The sequence below is a fragment of the Rutilus rutilus genome (genome assembly GCF_951802725.1).
Source record: "Rutilus rutilus genome assembly, chromosome: 14".
NCBI classification, from domain to species: Eukaryota; Metazoa; Chordata; class Actinopteri; order Cypriniformes; family Leuciscidae; genus Rutilus; species Rutilus rutilus.
The window spans coordinates 4,281,712-4,297,690 of record NC_140219.1 but is presented as its reverse complement, the minus strand read 5'-3'; the positions used below and the strand labels follow the sequence as shown (position 1 = coordinate 4,297,690).

The following is a 15,979-nucleotide window of genomic DNA, read 5'->3' as shown; positions in this document are numbered from 1 at the left end:
GATTTAGTATTTATCTAGTTGGGATTATGTTTTTAAAAATATTTGTCAATAATATAATAAAATCAGAAATGATTCACTATTATTTATGATTTGCCTTTAATGCATTCATATTACTGCTTATTTTCACACACACACACACACACACACAAAAAAAATCATATTTTCATCTTGTGCAATGAATCTTTAATCAGTGTTATTTTAATATCATTTATAAACTCTTATCATTTTGGTTAATATATAAAATTTAGAATTTTGATTTTTCATTTTGATTTTAAAGTTTTAGAATTGTTTTATTTCTTATTTATATATAATATTTATTATAATATTTTCTTTTCTTATTTTTGTACTTAAACTAAACAAAAATGAGAAATGTTGCCTTGGCAACTGGCTGAATTTTTTTATATTTTATTTTAGTTCATGTTTATCTTAGTTCAAGAAATGAAAATACACATAATACATAATATAATATACATAATACAAACAATCAACTTATGTACGTTAGGTATTATAACAAACTTCTGCAGAGGGCGCCAGCGGCCTGGTGTTGTTACAATTTACAGCACGATCAAATCCTTTTTTAATTGGCCAAACAACACTTAATTCAACAATCTTTAATATTTGTCCACTTCTTTATGATAGAAATGCTTTAGCCACTGTAATTTCTTGAACAAGAACATGTGGACATCAAAACAAGCAAACTCAGAGCGAAAGTTTAACCTTTTATTTTCAAATCGCGGTGAACAGTTTGCATATCTAGAAAGATATTGATGTTTTCTCCTGTGTTGGCGTAGGCTTATAAATGATTCACCTTACAAATCTAATGAAATGGCGCACATTGTGTTTCCAGATGAACGTTATAAGCAATCCAAACTCACAGCATAGGCAGAGATGGAGTTTGAGACGCTCCACCCATGTTAATGATAACAGTTAATGTTGAACAGTTGAATGAAGCAGCTCTGAGACGCATGTAACCTACGCGCATATAAATAATTAAAGCGCATATATTAAACCTGCAGGGCATATATTTATTTAATTGGATCACAGCCTTTGTGAATTCACAATCGCACTATACTATAGTATGGTTGTGTTAAATGGATTAAATAGATAGTGCAGCATTATAAAAACGGTCTACTAATGCGGCTCATGGATTCTCGTCTGTGGATGCGCCACTTACGGTATTTTGCCGGTTACTCAACACAGGTAAAGTGCAATCGAGGATTTTTTTTTAAAGAACTCGAAATTAATCAAGGAATTGTGACAACCGTTTTTTTTTTTTTTTTTTTATGTTGCTGTTCTTGTTTATTGTTTATACTTCTGTCATTGTCTTATTATCTCATGCTGAATGCTGTTTGGACGTAATTTGCATCATATGACAGATCCATAACTGTATATTTCCTTTTTATTTTTGCTTAACTTAGAATTAACCTTATTCTGTCTCTGTTTCCTGTATGGTCCTTTCGATGAACAAGAGAGACGGAATTATTTACATATATGTGATATTCCAATGGTATCTGTAATTGTGTGATGTACTCTGTTTATGTGGAAAAAATCTAAATAAAGTGGGGAAAAAAAACAAAAACAAAGGAATTGTGACAACCCTAATGTAATGCATTCTTGTTAATAAAAGCAAAAGGCCAAAAAACATGAAAAAAGCTTTTCATTTCTGCACCCCTCTCTAGATACATTACCCAGGTAAACGGCTGCCACTAGTACTCTAATAGTCACTGGATTAATGGTCACTCTGACCAGGCAAATGCAACATCTTTTAGAGCCAAAATAGCAGACGGACACCTGTGAGAACATACACACCTTGCTCCAGTTGGCTCTCTTCAGCTGAACCTCAGGTGTGTAATCTTTCTTGGGCTGTAGACCGAAGGGTAGCTGAGGAACAGGAGGTGCCCATCCACCAAACCCGCCTGGAGGGGGAGGTGGCATTCCAGGACCGCCCATTGGAGGAGGTGGAGGAGGCATCCCGGGCATCCCGGGGGGAGGAGGGGGAGGAGGGGGCATGCCAGGTGCTCCAGGTAAAGGAGGAGGAGGAGGCGGCATACCAGTAGCGCCCGGCAATGGAGGAGGAGGTGGAGGAGGAGGCATGCCATGTGCTCCCGGGAGGGGAGGAGGTGGAGGGGGCGGAGGCATGCCGGCTGCCCCAGGAAGAGGAGGAGGTGGTGGAGGTGGTAAAGGCATGGATGTCTGTCCGGGAAGAGGAGGAGGAGGAGGTGGAGGAGGAGGACCTGAAGAGGGGAGGCAGGCTTCACCTGGACGAGGAGGGGGCGGAGCCACAGGCACATGCACGGTGATGACCTTCGCTTTGGCTTCTTTCAGATCTTTTGAAAGCTTGTCAATCTGAGAAACAAAAGAAACACAGAGGCGGTCATACATCAGCATCCAGTTCAAGTCAATCATATCTATAACTATTCTTACATTATAATGTAGAAGAAATATTGGAAGGAGATGGAATCTAAAAACAAATCTAACAATTTAATATCAATTTAAAAAATAATTTAATAGATGGATTTTATATATATATATATATATATATATATATATATATATATATATATATATATATATATATATATATATATATACATATATATACATACATATGTCAAAATTGTCATAAAATAATCGTTATAATATAATACAACAATGAGATTTATTTTAAATAAATAAAAATTATTTTAGAGATGATTGATCTTAAAATTGTCAAAAAACTTGTAATATTGTATTGTTTTATATATATATATAAACGATGTATTATATTATACACTGAATGTGTGTGCATATATATATATATATATATATATATATATATATATATATATATATATACACATATACATATACACAATATTTATTTATTTATTTATATATATATATACAATATAATGTAAGCACTCAGTTAGCAAGTTTTTTGACAAATTTAAAATCAATCATCTCTAAAATAATTCTTACACTAAGATATCTGTTGAAGTTTGGAATATAAATTAGGTTGCTGATAAATTTGTAACTGTTATGACACCATAGCATGAGGCATCACTCACATGTTCTTCATAAAATGTAAAAATCTAGTTAATCTTGTAATTGATGGAGGGAGAGAAGGAGGGAGAGAAAGACAGAAGAAGGTCAGGCCAGAGTTGGAAGCACATGAGGGAGTGTCTAAATTCATGTCTAATTAGTGGCATAATTTATTTACCCAGAACTTGGCAGAACTCATTAAAAATGACCAGCCTGCTAATGTCACATCAGACAGAGAGTTTGACTGTGAGATCTGAAGTAGTTCACGAGGCTCTAGCTGACGTCTCATTAAGGAGAAGTTTCTGATGCTTGTTTATGTGCAGGTGACGGGTTGGTTTAGCTCAGCGAGTTCTCTCGGACGCTCCGTGTGCGGTCCAAACATCTCTCTGCACTTCTGCTGACGGCTGCGCTTCATCTCTTTCCGCTGGAATTATCTGTAGTGCGTCTGTGTTTGTTAGATATAACCAGCAAACATCAGTTCTGTCCTGCCTGTTCTATTAATATCTCTCCTCACATTTGTTTACGCTCTTCTCTGTTTATTCTTCTCTCTCCCCTCACAGAGACACATTCTGGTCAACTCTGCAGTTTACTCCAGTCAAGAACTGCCCACGGAGAGTCTGATCCACATGCGTTATTGTAAAATGCATGTAGAATTTTTTGTTAGAGTTTGAAATCCTACTTTTGTTTGCCTACTTAAAGTTATTGACACTTTAGAGTGATAAAGAAACATGCAAGAATGAGAAAAAGAGAGGGATAAGCATATGTAATTCATACAGTAAAGACTATGTTGTGTTTTATTTAGACATTTGTTTATTCGATATCTATAGTATTTCCTATTAAGTTATGTTGGGCCATTTACACCAATTGCAGTTCTGTTCGGTGGCGCAGAATTGACACACTTCTCCTTTAAACGACATCACGGTTTGTCCTGTACCTTCTCCTTCAGTTGGCTGATCTCTGACTGCAGGTCCTGGTTCTCTTTCTCTCTCTCGCTCTTCTCCTTCCCCAGCGTGTCTTTGTCAGCGCTGAGCTCCTGAACCTTCAGCTGGTAATCGGCCTCCATCTTCTTCAGCTCCACCTGCAGCTCGTGACGGGACGTCAACTCTGCCTCCAGCTGCATGGATACACGTCATCAGAACAACAATATACCTGAATAAACCCACAGCATGTGTACAAACTACTCAAAACACACGTTTGACTGATTAAAAAAATAATAATAATAATTATATGTTACGAAAGCATTTTGAATGTTTTTAGATCCCCGTTCAAAAGTTTAGGGTTGGTAAGATTTTATATTATATTATATAAATATAATATAATATAAATATAATATAAATATATTATATTTATTTTGGTAGGGTTTTTGGGTAACACTTTATTTTACAGTGTCATTACATGTTAAATCAAGTTACTATATTAATAACTATAAATTATGCATAATTACATGCAACTAACCCTCAACCAAATCAAACCCTAATCCTAACCCTAAAGTAAGTACATGTAGTTACTTAAAGTTACTCAGTACTTAAATGTATAATTACAGTGTAACTATTAAGGCACCTTAAAATAAAGTGTAACCGATTTTTGTAACGTTTAGTTAATTATTATTATTTTTTTACATTTCTTATGCTCACCAAGGCTGATCAAAATATTGTGGAATATTATTACAATTTAAAATAGCTGTTTTCTATGTGAATATATTGTAAAATGAATTTCCAGCATCATTACTTTAGTGTCACATGATCCTTCAGAAATCATTATAATATGCTTTTATCAATTTATTATCATCAATCTTGAAAAAAAAAAATTGGCTAATTTTTTGTGGAACATTTTTCAGGATATTTTGATGAATACATACAGTATATTTGAAATGGTAAAAAATTGTAACATTATAAAAAGTTACTTTAACTTTTGATCAAATTAATGCATGCTCGCTGAAAGTATTAATTTCTTTAAAAAAAAAACAATTTACTGAACCCAAACTTTTGAACAGTAGAGTATACGGCATGATATTTAAGAAAATAAGAGTATGCAATAAACATTCAAACAGCAGAGTACCACATCAAATCCCAAGACTTCATTATATTGTATGATTAATGCTATGCATGTCATTCAGAAGGTCATAGTCAACGCATTGCATCTCAAGCAGGATGGTGTGGTTGTGTACTGTGTGCAGAATATACAGCTAAAATGGTCCGAGTAGAGCTAGAATCTTCATTTGACCAAAGTGACGTATCGTGTTATATATAAACTCTCACGTAAGCATCACAGTTTATCACTATGAAGGTGGTTTATTGTTCTCCGTGGCGGCGAATAAGAGGACGGACTCGAAAACAAATCTGAGGTGAAATTGAGTCTCTCTGGATTTTAGTATTCACCTCACAAACTTCCAGAAAAAAAACTGTCCTTCTCCCTCTCACAGACAGACGCTGACAATTTCCGGTGACATTGACAGCGGGTGTTTGCAAGTCAGACATGCAATTACGTGACAGCAGCGGAAATGGAAGGGTCACACACACACACACACACACTTTCTCCATGTGTTAATAATGAGAGTCATTCGCTGTCGCTCTTCTGACGACACACTGCTATTACTCTGGATTAGAAAGGAAAGGAGGAGAAGAGAGAGAAGAGTAAACACTCGCCTGACAAGCCTGATAGACACACTCTCACACACAAATGCATGAGCAAAGCAGAGATTATTTACTCTATTTTGGCTCTGACAGAGAAAATACAAACACACACACACACAGAGAGAGAGAGAGATAGAGTACATTTCAGGATCTATTTACACCTGGTATTAAGATGCGTTTTGGTCGATCGGATCACAAGTAGACGAGGGTCACGTTCCCGTTCACACCTGGTGTTTTAATCCGTCTCTTTTGTCCACTTTCAACCACATCGAGGGGAGGGTCTATGAGCGGGTAAATCTATGGGCTTTTTCAGATCTTTCCATCTAATGGATAAAATAAGCTCACGCAATTTATATATGAACACGACTGGAGACACAGAAAAACACAGAGAACATCAGCTTTAGTTTCCTCAACACCAGCCGAACGCTGTGAGTGTGTGTTAGAAATCAGGAATGGTGAGAGAACATTGTGCTTGGTACATTTTTCATCTTCAAACCAAACTTTGGTCTCCAGTCGACAAAGTTTAAATCCCGTCTGGTAAGAGCGTTTCCCATAATGTTTAAGCATCAGATCAGTAGGTGGAGAACAGACGCTGTTTTGTGGCTATTTGAACACATTCGATCACATGAGCGTTTACACTACGAAAACAATCCAGTCGAATGCGTTTTCGACGACCTCAAAAAGTTTTAGACCCAGTTTACACCTGTATTTAGCGTCGCCCACTTGTGATCCGATCGACCAAAAGGCATCTTAACAACGCGCACACACACACACAAAAGGTAATTGTAGACTGTGTTTGGAGAGTTTGGAGGGAAGATGTCAGGAAGAGACAGAAATCTCCGTTCTGCTTGTCTCACCTCCCAAATTACACATCTGTCAACTGACAGGCGCACTGAGACAGCGGCGGGGGGGGGTTTGGGGGGGCGTCTGGGAGCAGAGGCTGTGTGTGTGTGTCTGTGTGTGATGCCGCAGTAGATCTGGTGTTGTTGATCCATAATGGAGGACACTAATTTGGTTTAAATCTGTGTCATTCATACGAACTCAAGCGTGTTTGTCCGTGTGTCAATACCTTCTTTGCCAGATCCGTGGCCTTGGCTTCACTGATTTCCACTTTGGTCTGATCAACCATGTTATCTAGAAAGAAAGAGAGACAGACAGCGAGTGAATAGATGGTTTTAGAGGTGTGTGTGTGTGTGTGTATAAAGTGCCTTTCACTGCGACAAGTCTCTTTTCCTCCTGTGATTCGTGCTCTGATTACTGAACGATCTAATTAAAATCTGCAGCTCGCTCCGTCCCATCCCAAACTCACACTAAAATAAGAAAACCAGAAGCGTCTTTGAAATCACCACACAAAGGGCAGCGAGTGAGAATACATTTATACATCTAAAGCTGCTGGAAAACTCTTCTGTGTCTGTTCTCAAACCCTAAAGTCTCTGTGAACTCCAGATCAATACTCGCACGTGTGCCCGTTACAAACACCAACCTAAAAAGAGTCTGAGGAAAGCGGACTAAGCTTAGTTTAACCAGAGAGAGGGTCAGCGCCGACGTCAGCAGCCAATGGGAGGAGTTTCTGGTAAGATATGATAATGAGATCAGAGGTGACCGAGAACTTGAAGAAAGTTTTTGTTCAGCAGGGAGGGACAGTCGGAATTAAAAATGGAAGTACAGCAGGAAGCAAAATCATGCAAGGAAAATTTAAAGTTCGAAGAAAACTGCACAAGGAAGTTCATATGGAAGGAAGTCTGAAAGGACAAACAGAAGCACAGAGCAAAGTATGCATGGAAGTTCATATAATCAAGTATTAAATGAAGGATGGAAGAATGGAAGGACGTTTGAAAGGAAGAAAATATGTTCAGATGAAAGTACAAAAGGAAGTATATAAGGAAAAATTAAGGAAAGGAGGGAAGTTTGGGAATATTGATGGAAGTATGGAAGGAAGTTCAAATGGAAGGTGTGGGAAGAAGCTTGAAAGAAGTGATGAGGTATGAAAGAAAGTTCAGAAGTAAGGAAGTTCAAAGCCAAGTATGCATGGAAGTTCACAGGGACGTATAGAAGTATGACAGGAAGAATGGAAGCTATTGTGAAAGGAAGTTTGGAAGGAAACATGGTAATAAGTTTGTAATGGAGATACATAAGTATGATGGAAGGAAATACAGAAGGAAGTTCATAAGGATAAATGTAATATCAAATCTATAATCTATATTATTATCTATAATACATATATAAAGCTGGTTATTGTGTATTTAAAACTCGTTGAGTTTAGTAGTACTATTACAGAAATCTTAACCGTTTCATTAATGTATGACTGACATATATGCATCACAGTGCAGTGTAATCCAAATGGACGGAAATTGTATATTCGATTCAAATAAATCGTACATTTAGGCCTAAATATATATTTTTTGAGAACCTCAACACAGCTGAAGAAGCTTCGTCCAAACATCAGACCCACACAGCCGATGTGAGCCAAACCAGACACTGTCTCTGACAAATACTACATACTAATAATCAGAAAATGAGCTTGTTCTCATTAAATCCTGAAGAGCTTGTTTGTGAGGATTCTCAATGTCCAGCCGGATTACTCTGGATGAGACTGGAGATGATCTGAACGGTGCCACCCTGTGGTTCTATGTGGCATTTTAGTGTCTTGTGTGTGTACGTACAAGTTTAACTATACATGTGAGGGCCAGATGTCCTCACTTATATATTGATATATTATGACAACCGACTAGTAAGGACATTTTATGGATCATCACATCTTAAACGGCTCATAAATCGGCCAAAACATGTATTTATTTAAATCTAGTGTTTTGCATGTTTCTGTGATGGGTGGGTTTAGGGTAAGGGTTGAGTTAGGCCATAGAAAATAAAATATCATTAACCTGATATAAAATTAATGGAAGTCTATGCAATGTCGTCACTAATATAGTGAAACAAATGTATGTGTGTGTGTGTGTGTGTGTGTGTGTGTGTGTGTGTGTGTGTGTGTGTGTGTGTGTGTGTGTGTGTGTGTGTGTGTGTGTGTGTGTGTGTGTGTGTGTCTTACCAATCAGAAAACCCACTTCCAGGTCAAACTTCCTACATTTGAAGTCGGGATCACAGCCGTTCCTGTGCAGAACGATTTGAGCCGTACACTCATCGATGAGTTTGTAGTACTGAGGCCTGAGAGACAGAGAGAGAGAGACACGTCAATCGGTGTTGGACGACCATCAGTAAGGAAGATCTGAAGCCAAACTGAGATATTGAGCACTGAGTTCATAAAATAAAGTAAGAGATTTATCATCACACTGTTCGACACAGGGTCACACACACCAGCCGTCCATGACGACCTCCAGTGACCTTTCAAAATGACACACTGTAGATAATTTAAGGCAAGGCAAGTGTATTTATCCAACACAGTTCACACACAATGTAAATCAAAGTGCTCATCATAGCAAATTATAAAACATAAGAAAACTGAAGAATAAATAAGACGACAAATAGTGCATAAGCTGATTTAAATCAACTGATGCTCAGAAATGCTGTCTAGGTAGGCAGCTCACTAGTTTTGTATATGGGATCGTGTGTAACTGTGTAGTCAGATGTCATTTTAATGTGTGTGTGTGTGTGTGTGTGAGAGAGAGACTGAAAATAGCGGACACCTGCGTGTTTGTGTGTGTGATGGTTTGATATTTGAGAGTTTGTTTCAGACAGTCCATTTGTGAGAAATCTGCCATCTTGACCTGGTGTGAAACGAACTCGATATGTTCTTCATTTTCCTCCAAGCTGTTTCTTTTTCCTTTATTTGCCCTCTTTTCTCTCTCCCTCCCTCTCCCTCTCTCTATCAAGCTCCCGGATTCTTCCGTGGAGCGAGAGAGACCCCTAGTGTCCGTGTTTTTCAACCCCAGCACCTCGTTTGAGTTTAACCAGGGGCTTTTGGAGAAATCAGAATAATCCTAATTAATTCTCTCTCGTCAGTGATTAAAGTGGTGAAACGAGAGTTTGTTTGTGGGCAGACGGGCCGCTCGGGGATTTGAGCTGCGGTTATATTTGGAGGATAATTATACGCAGGCGTCGTCACTTTCTGCCGTGTGTCAGCACATTAATCGCTGAAGAGAAACTCATGAAGCGATTTTGCTGATGGCAGCGGAGAACGGCTCCGAACTTGCTCAGCTCCTTTCTGAAAACTCTCAGTTCTTGCTTATTTACCTCTTTACATAACATTTATTTCACTTCTCTGCTCATAATCTACAACTAAATGAGCAGTTCATCTCATTAGATCGGCCTGAAATCATTCTGCGACCCTTCTTTTTTTACTTTGTAATTATGCAAAGTAAATCCTACAGAAGATTTGTTTCAGTCCACCAGGTCTCAAACTCGTCTTTCAAACTCGGCACAAGTTTGTGATCAACTTGTTTCTCACACAACAGACCTGGAATATAGTCAAACAGACTTCTGTTATGATGCTTCATGGCACTTGATGCTCATCGTATGAGTGTCAGAATCATGAACATTCTGCTAATCGTCTCAGACTTGACTGAACGACGACAGAATTTTTATTTATGGTTGAATTTTTCCTTTAAGCTTTTCTCTAACATCTAAAAACAACTGGATGAAAGCATTCAAATCAATAGTGTGAAGAACTGAGAGACTGATAAGCATGAAATGAAGGGCTAGAGATGCTCCTCAAACACAAAGTGTGAGAAAATATAAAAGAAAAGAATAAATCAGTATGCCATTCAAAACATATCCCGTGTTGTGTTCTTTAAACTCTAAATAATTAAGTACTCATTATGTATGCAGTACGAACGCTGTGCACAGTAAGAGAATTTTCATTATCCATGAAAAATCACAAGTGATCGACTGCATTTGGTAAAATGCACAGGATGCAACAGAAGAAACTGTGACAATGTATCACATTATGCAATGCGCTAAAAAGTAGTATACCATATATACTGTGCAGTTCACTAACATTCCATTTCAAACATTCCGCTCTCTCACACTCACACACACACAGAGAGATGACAGAAACAGGCTCTCCAATTTCCTGCCTGTCGGATCACATTGAGCAGACAAGAAACAAGCAACAAGTCTGACATCCTGAAAGCATTTACAAACCCTCACACACACACACTGTTTCTCCATCTGTCCGTGTCTTTTCATTCTCACACCATCTCTTTGTTCTCTGTGTTTGTGTGTGTGTGTGTGTGTGTGTGTGTGTGTGTGTGAGAGTGTGAGAGTGTGAGAGAGAGAGAGAGAGAGAGAGAGAGAGAGAGAGAGAGAGAGAGAGAGAGAGAGAGAGAGAGAGAGAGAGAGAGAGAGGCTCTTAAGAGAGAATAAGAGTGTGTGGGTGATTTTAGAAGTGCAGGTTAGAGAAACAGAAATGAAAGAAATGTGTCTTTTCTCCACTGCAATCATTTCCCTGCCAAAAAAACCTTCTAAATGCATCGGTGTGTGTGTGTGTGTGTGTGTGTGTGTGTGTGTGTGGTAGTTAATTGAAGCGGGGGTGTCATACAGTGGCTGGGTTCTTATTTAGAGCCGGTCGCCATCGGCAACTGCATCCGCCTCCTGCTGCCCATCAATCAAACGTCTCCTAGTCTCAGACTACATCCATCTCTCCTGTTTCCCTCCTTTATCCATAAACTCTCACTTTGTAGTGAGAATAACTACAATATTATCTCTTAAAGGGACAGTTCAGCTGAAAATGATCATTGCTCCAAACCTGTATGACTTCTTTCTGTTGTGTAACATGTGTAAAAGACTGTCCTGGTTGCTCTTTTTCAGTCAGTTATACTGAACAGAGAGTGAGGCAAAAGCATCATAACAGTAGTCCATAAGACTTATTCCACCATATGTGATGACATGATTTGAGATGTTAACCACTGTGACCAGATGAGTCAGTAAGAACCAGATCAGTCCATTTGAAGACCATAATTGTGAACCAAAATTAATGAATACAATTTATCTCTGCTACAGCTACAGAATGATTTTCTCCTCCTCTTTTGTTGTCTGATTATTACTGGTGTGACAAACAGCTGCGGGTACATTATGCTGTTGTCACTTTAAGAAGAATACACAGATCCAATATAATGATACGCATCTGTTTTCTTTTTTCAACGCATCCTATTTCTTGTTTACAACACACAACCGACTGTGTTTACGAGGATACTCTGCAAGACGGGGAACAGCGCGAGCTCCAGTCTTGATGTTTAAACTGACAGGACTTAAAAACACATGCAAATGAATCAAATCATGCATCAAATAACAATCCCTAGCGCATGCTGCGATGTGACTATTGCGGATCTGCACATCGCGATATCGATGCTAAAACAATATATCCTGCATCCCTACTGTGATACTTTTGCATCTTCTTTTAAAAGCTTGATGCTGGTCGCCATTCACTGCCATTATATGGACGACATTTTTTTAAATATCTCCTTTTGTGGTCATACGGCATTAGAACAACAGCAGGGTGAGTAAATGATGACATTATTTTCATTTTAGGGTGAACTGTCCCTTTAAGGCGACTCGTTGGATTTGGTAAGCAGTTTAATTCCAACAAGCCTCGTTTGATCAAATCCATCTCTAATGAGAAGACAACCCCTGAATGAAAACAGTACAGTTATTATCTAAGATGATGGATGCAGAGAGATAAATGTGGATTTTATTCCATTCAATAATGTGTTTAGTTTATTTAGCTTTAGTTATTTTAGGAGGGTGAATTCAGGTTGATTGGGACACTTTTTCATCATCTCAATGGCAAAATATGTCCCAATCACCCTGAATTCACCGTACTTCAACTTAAGATAAACAAAATTGCCGTGGAATGTTGAGAAATGCTAGCATAGAAATCTAGACGCACCCTAGCGGCAGCAAATTTTATTTTGCAGCCAGTGTCGTCTAGTAGCATACCTCCGTTGGCTTGCAAGCTGGAAAAACCGAAACTCTAGTCAGGCCAATCACATCGTGCATAGAGTCGGTGGGCGGGCTTAACATAACGGCAGAGTTGCGACGGTTCCCTGCTACTTGAAAACAGAGAAGATGGGTCGAAAATGGCTTTGGCCGCGACTCGGGAAGACTTGTTGCTTTGAGAAAAGAACAAAGAACGGCACTGAATATTATTGACTGGTTATTAAGCTAACCATCTGGAATATCCATTGAAAACAAGTACAAGATCATCAAGTGATTGCAGAGAGGTTTTCAATAAATTGCTTCGATGATGAAGAATCAGATGTTGTGAGTTATTCCATGCACCCTCTAAAGTTGATTGAAGCCTTTTCTCAAGTTTGGGAAGACACTGAGGCAAAGAAACCCTGATAACTTGACAGTCATTCTTAAAAAAGGAAGATGTGCTCGGAGTTTTGTCGACCGGATACGGCAAAAGTTTAATCTATCAACGAGCTCCGCCGCTGGGAAAACGCTCTGGTTGATTGTAGCGCTATCCTATTGCGTGCAGAGGGAATCTGAAAGACAACCGTTTATCCCGCCCCTCGGATTGAGCCCTGCCAATGGTGTGTTCCCAGACCCAACATCTTGATGTGGGTCTGGCTTGTCAGGCTAGAGAAATGCTGTTTAGGTTTTATATTTTATTTCAAAAAGGGTTGGTGTGGCGCAATGGATAAGACACATGCCTTTGGTGTGAGAGACCCAGGTTCGAATCCACTGTGAGACACCAATGTGTCCCTGAGCAAGAGACTTAACCCCTAGTTGCTCCAGAGGCGTGCGACCTCTGACATATATAGCAATTGTAAGTCGCTTTGGATAAAAGCGTCAGCTAAAATGAATAAATGTAAAATGTAAATGTAAGTTAATAAAAATTTGTGGTTCGACTGGTCGAGACTGTTTTCCAAAGATCGCGAAGTGTACTGTCTTTATAAAGTATCTTCTGTACACTTACAAAGTTCTCAATGCTCCGGTTTGCACGTAGGGACCCTCATTATGCTACCGTGTGAGTGTGTGGGGCTATTTTGAGCCTTGTTAGTGGTATTAACTAGCAATTTTCTTTTCACTTACTCTATGCCCTATATACTAGCGTTATAAGCTAATCAGTGGTTCGAGCTAAAACTGGGTACATTCGATTAGCATGAAAACACATCCCAGAGAACGGTCGACTCGGTACCCATGTGTTATTAACCCCTAGGTTCATTCTGCGCCGGAATTGTCCTTTAACGATAATAATGCTGGTGAGCGGCACTATTTATGTGTCGTGGAGTACTGTGTTCCAACACAGTCACTTCTATGACTTTTATCATGCAGTCTACACAGACAGCAGACAGGCTAGGGAACTTACTAGGGTTTTAAAACAGAGCTTTTATATCATGTCTCACTCTTTTTTCTTTCCTTATCTCATCAATCTGAACTCTTGACAGGTGTTTTTCTTGCTCCTCAACCACACAATAACCTCACTTTCTGCCATTTTTCGCAACCTGAGAGAAGTTGACATCTCTAACATCAGTGATTGACAGCTAAATAACCCTCGAGGCTCAGACTTATACATGTATGTCAGCGATGTGACAGACAACTAGTCGTCAATCACGGTTCCATTAATACAGCACACATCAACCGAAGTTCAATTGTGACGTCTGTTATTCTCAGAGAGGGTCAAAGGTCACAGTAGGGGTTAGTATGGGGTGATGTGCGCTCATACCTGGACATGTAGTCGTTTCGCACCAGAAGCAGGTGCTGGAGCAGCGACAGGAACAGAGGTTCAGCTTTAGAGTCCTTTACTGTGTTCATCAAGATCTGGAAGACTTCAGTCACATCAGTGAACACACAGAGTTAAAGAACAACAACATTACTCAGAATAACTGAAATACACTATTAAACACATTATAAAATAAATATTTGAACTTATTTCAGTTCATTGGCAAGCCAAAATGTCAATTTTTTTGTTTAGTTTAAGTTGACATACTAAAATTACTATCTGAAATAAAACTAACACTGAATTAGAAGAAACAAACTTATATTTAAAAAAGTATATAGTATATATAAAAAGAACAACATATTACTAAAACTAAAAACTTTAAAAAAATAAAAATAAAAGCTAATTGAAAATATTAATAAAAATTATAATAGTATACAAATACTAAAACATCATGTAAATTACATGAACAGTAGGCTATTTTTCATTCAGCTCTACTGTGATCACTTCTAAGACTATATAATGATGCAACCTTCTCAAATAAATATTAAAAAAATAATAATATCTCAATTAAACAATGTATTTTTGAATGATGGATTTAGGCTAGACTTTCTGATGACACCTGGTGGACAAAACCTGAAAATAATATGTTTATAAAATATTTAAAAAGGTCATATTCAGCATGTTTGCATTTTTTTTAATAGTCTACTTACAATGTTAATGGAGGCATCTTGCACCAAATAAGTCATAAATTAGTTTTCATGATCATTTTCACCGTCTCTCTGACTCTTAAATGAGAAAATTAAACAAAACTACTGCTTTTTTTTTTTTTTTTTACTACTGTGCTTTCTAAATGTAAATGAACCTATGCTATGATTGGGAAATATCTTCACATTGGAAATGAGGAAAACATAAACAAAGACAAAACCCTGTATTATGTGATATGATCCTCTATATAGAGTGTAAACACGTCTTGATGAACGTCTTGAAAATGATTCTGCACTTTTGAGACCCCTGGCGGTCAGCTTGGGAACTACAATCAGATGCAGCTAAATGTTTTAAACCTCCAACGCCCAGCACTGAACCCAAAGCTTTTGAAAAGCGTGTTGGAGCGATGATTAACATCAGCAGTGAAGGATATTCCATCTCGATGCGGACATCATCCAACCGCGAGCGCAGATCTTCAGAGTCTTCATCAGCCTGCTCTTCAAACACCTGCAACTGAACCTTGAGCTCCTCGTTCTCGATCGACCTCACTTCCTACACACACAGATGGGGAGTTTAAGTGAAATTTTGAATGGTGTGTGATTTTCAGTAGTGTGATATTCCCAGTAACAAACAAGTGACAAAATGCACGTTACGCTTCATTGCACATGTACAGAAGAGACACGAGACAATCAAAACATTGTCAAATCTGATTCATTCTGCAAAAATTATTTTCTTAAGATAATACTGATGAACTTTTTTGAAGCACACTGACTATTCTATCTATCTGTCTATCTGTCTATCTATCTATCTATCTATCTTCTATCTATCTATCTATCTATCTATCTATCTATCTGTTTATTTTTATTGCCCTCTTTCCATCTTTCTTTTTCAGACATACTTTTTTTTGGGGTGTGATTATGGCATGTGACAACATGTACTGTTGTCACAAGATACCAGAAACATTATGTTATTATAAAATATATATATTTTTTAAAAT

General features: G+C 38.1%; 1 protein-coding gene across 2 annotated transcripts in view; it reads right to left on the bottom strand.

Moving 5' to 3' along the window:
• diaph1 (diaphanous related formin 1) overlaps positions 1-15,979 on the bottom strand; it is a 113,024-nt gene that overhangs the window by 59,670 nt on the left and 37,375 nt on the right. For both annotated transcript variants that reach the window (XM_084430594.1, XM_084430595.1), the window contains 6 exons: positions 15,416-15,534; positions 14,281-14,397; positions 8,701-8,816; positions 6,724-6,788; positions 3,956-4,135; positions 1,810-2,346 (listed from right to left, as the gene is read on the bottom strand). In XM_084430594.1, coding sequence (XP_084286720.1) covers positions 1,810-2,346; positions 3,956-4,135; positions 6,724-6,788; positions 8,701-8,816; positions 14,281-14,397; positions 15,416-15,534 — 1,134 coding nt within the window. The remainder of the gene's footprint in view (positions 1-1,809; positions 2,347-3,955; positions 4,136-6,723; positions 6,789-8,700; positions 8,817-14,280; positions 14,398-15,415; positions 15,535-15,979) is intronic.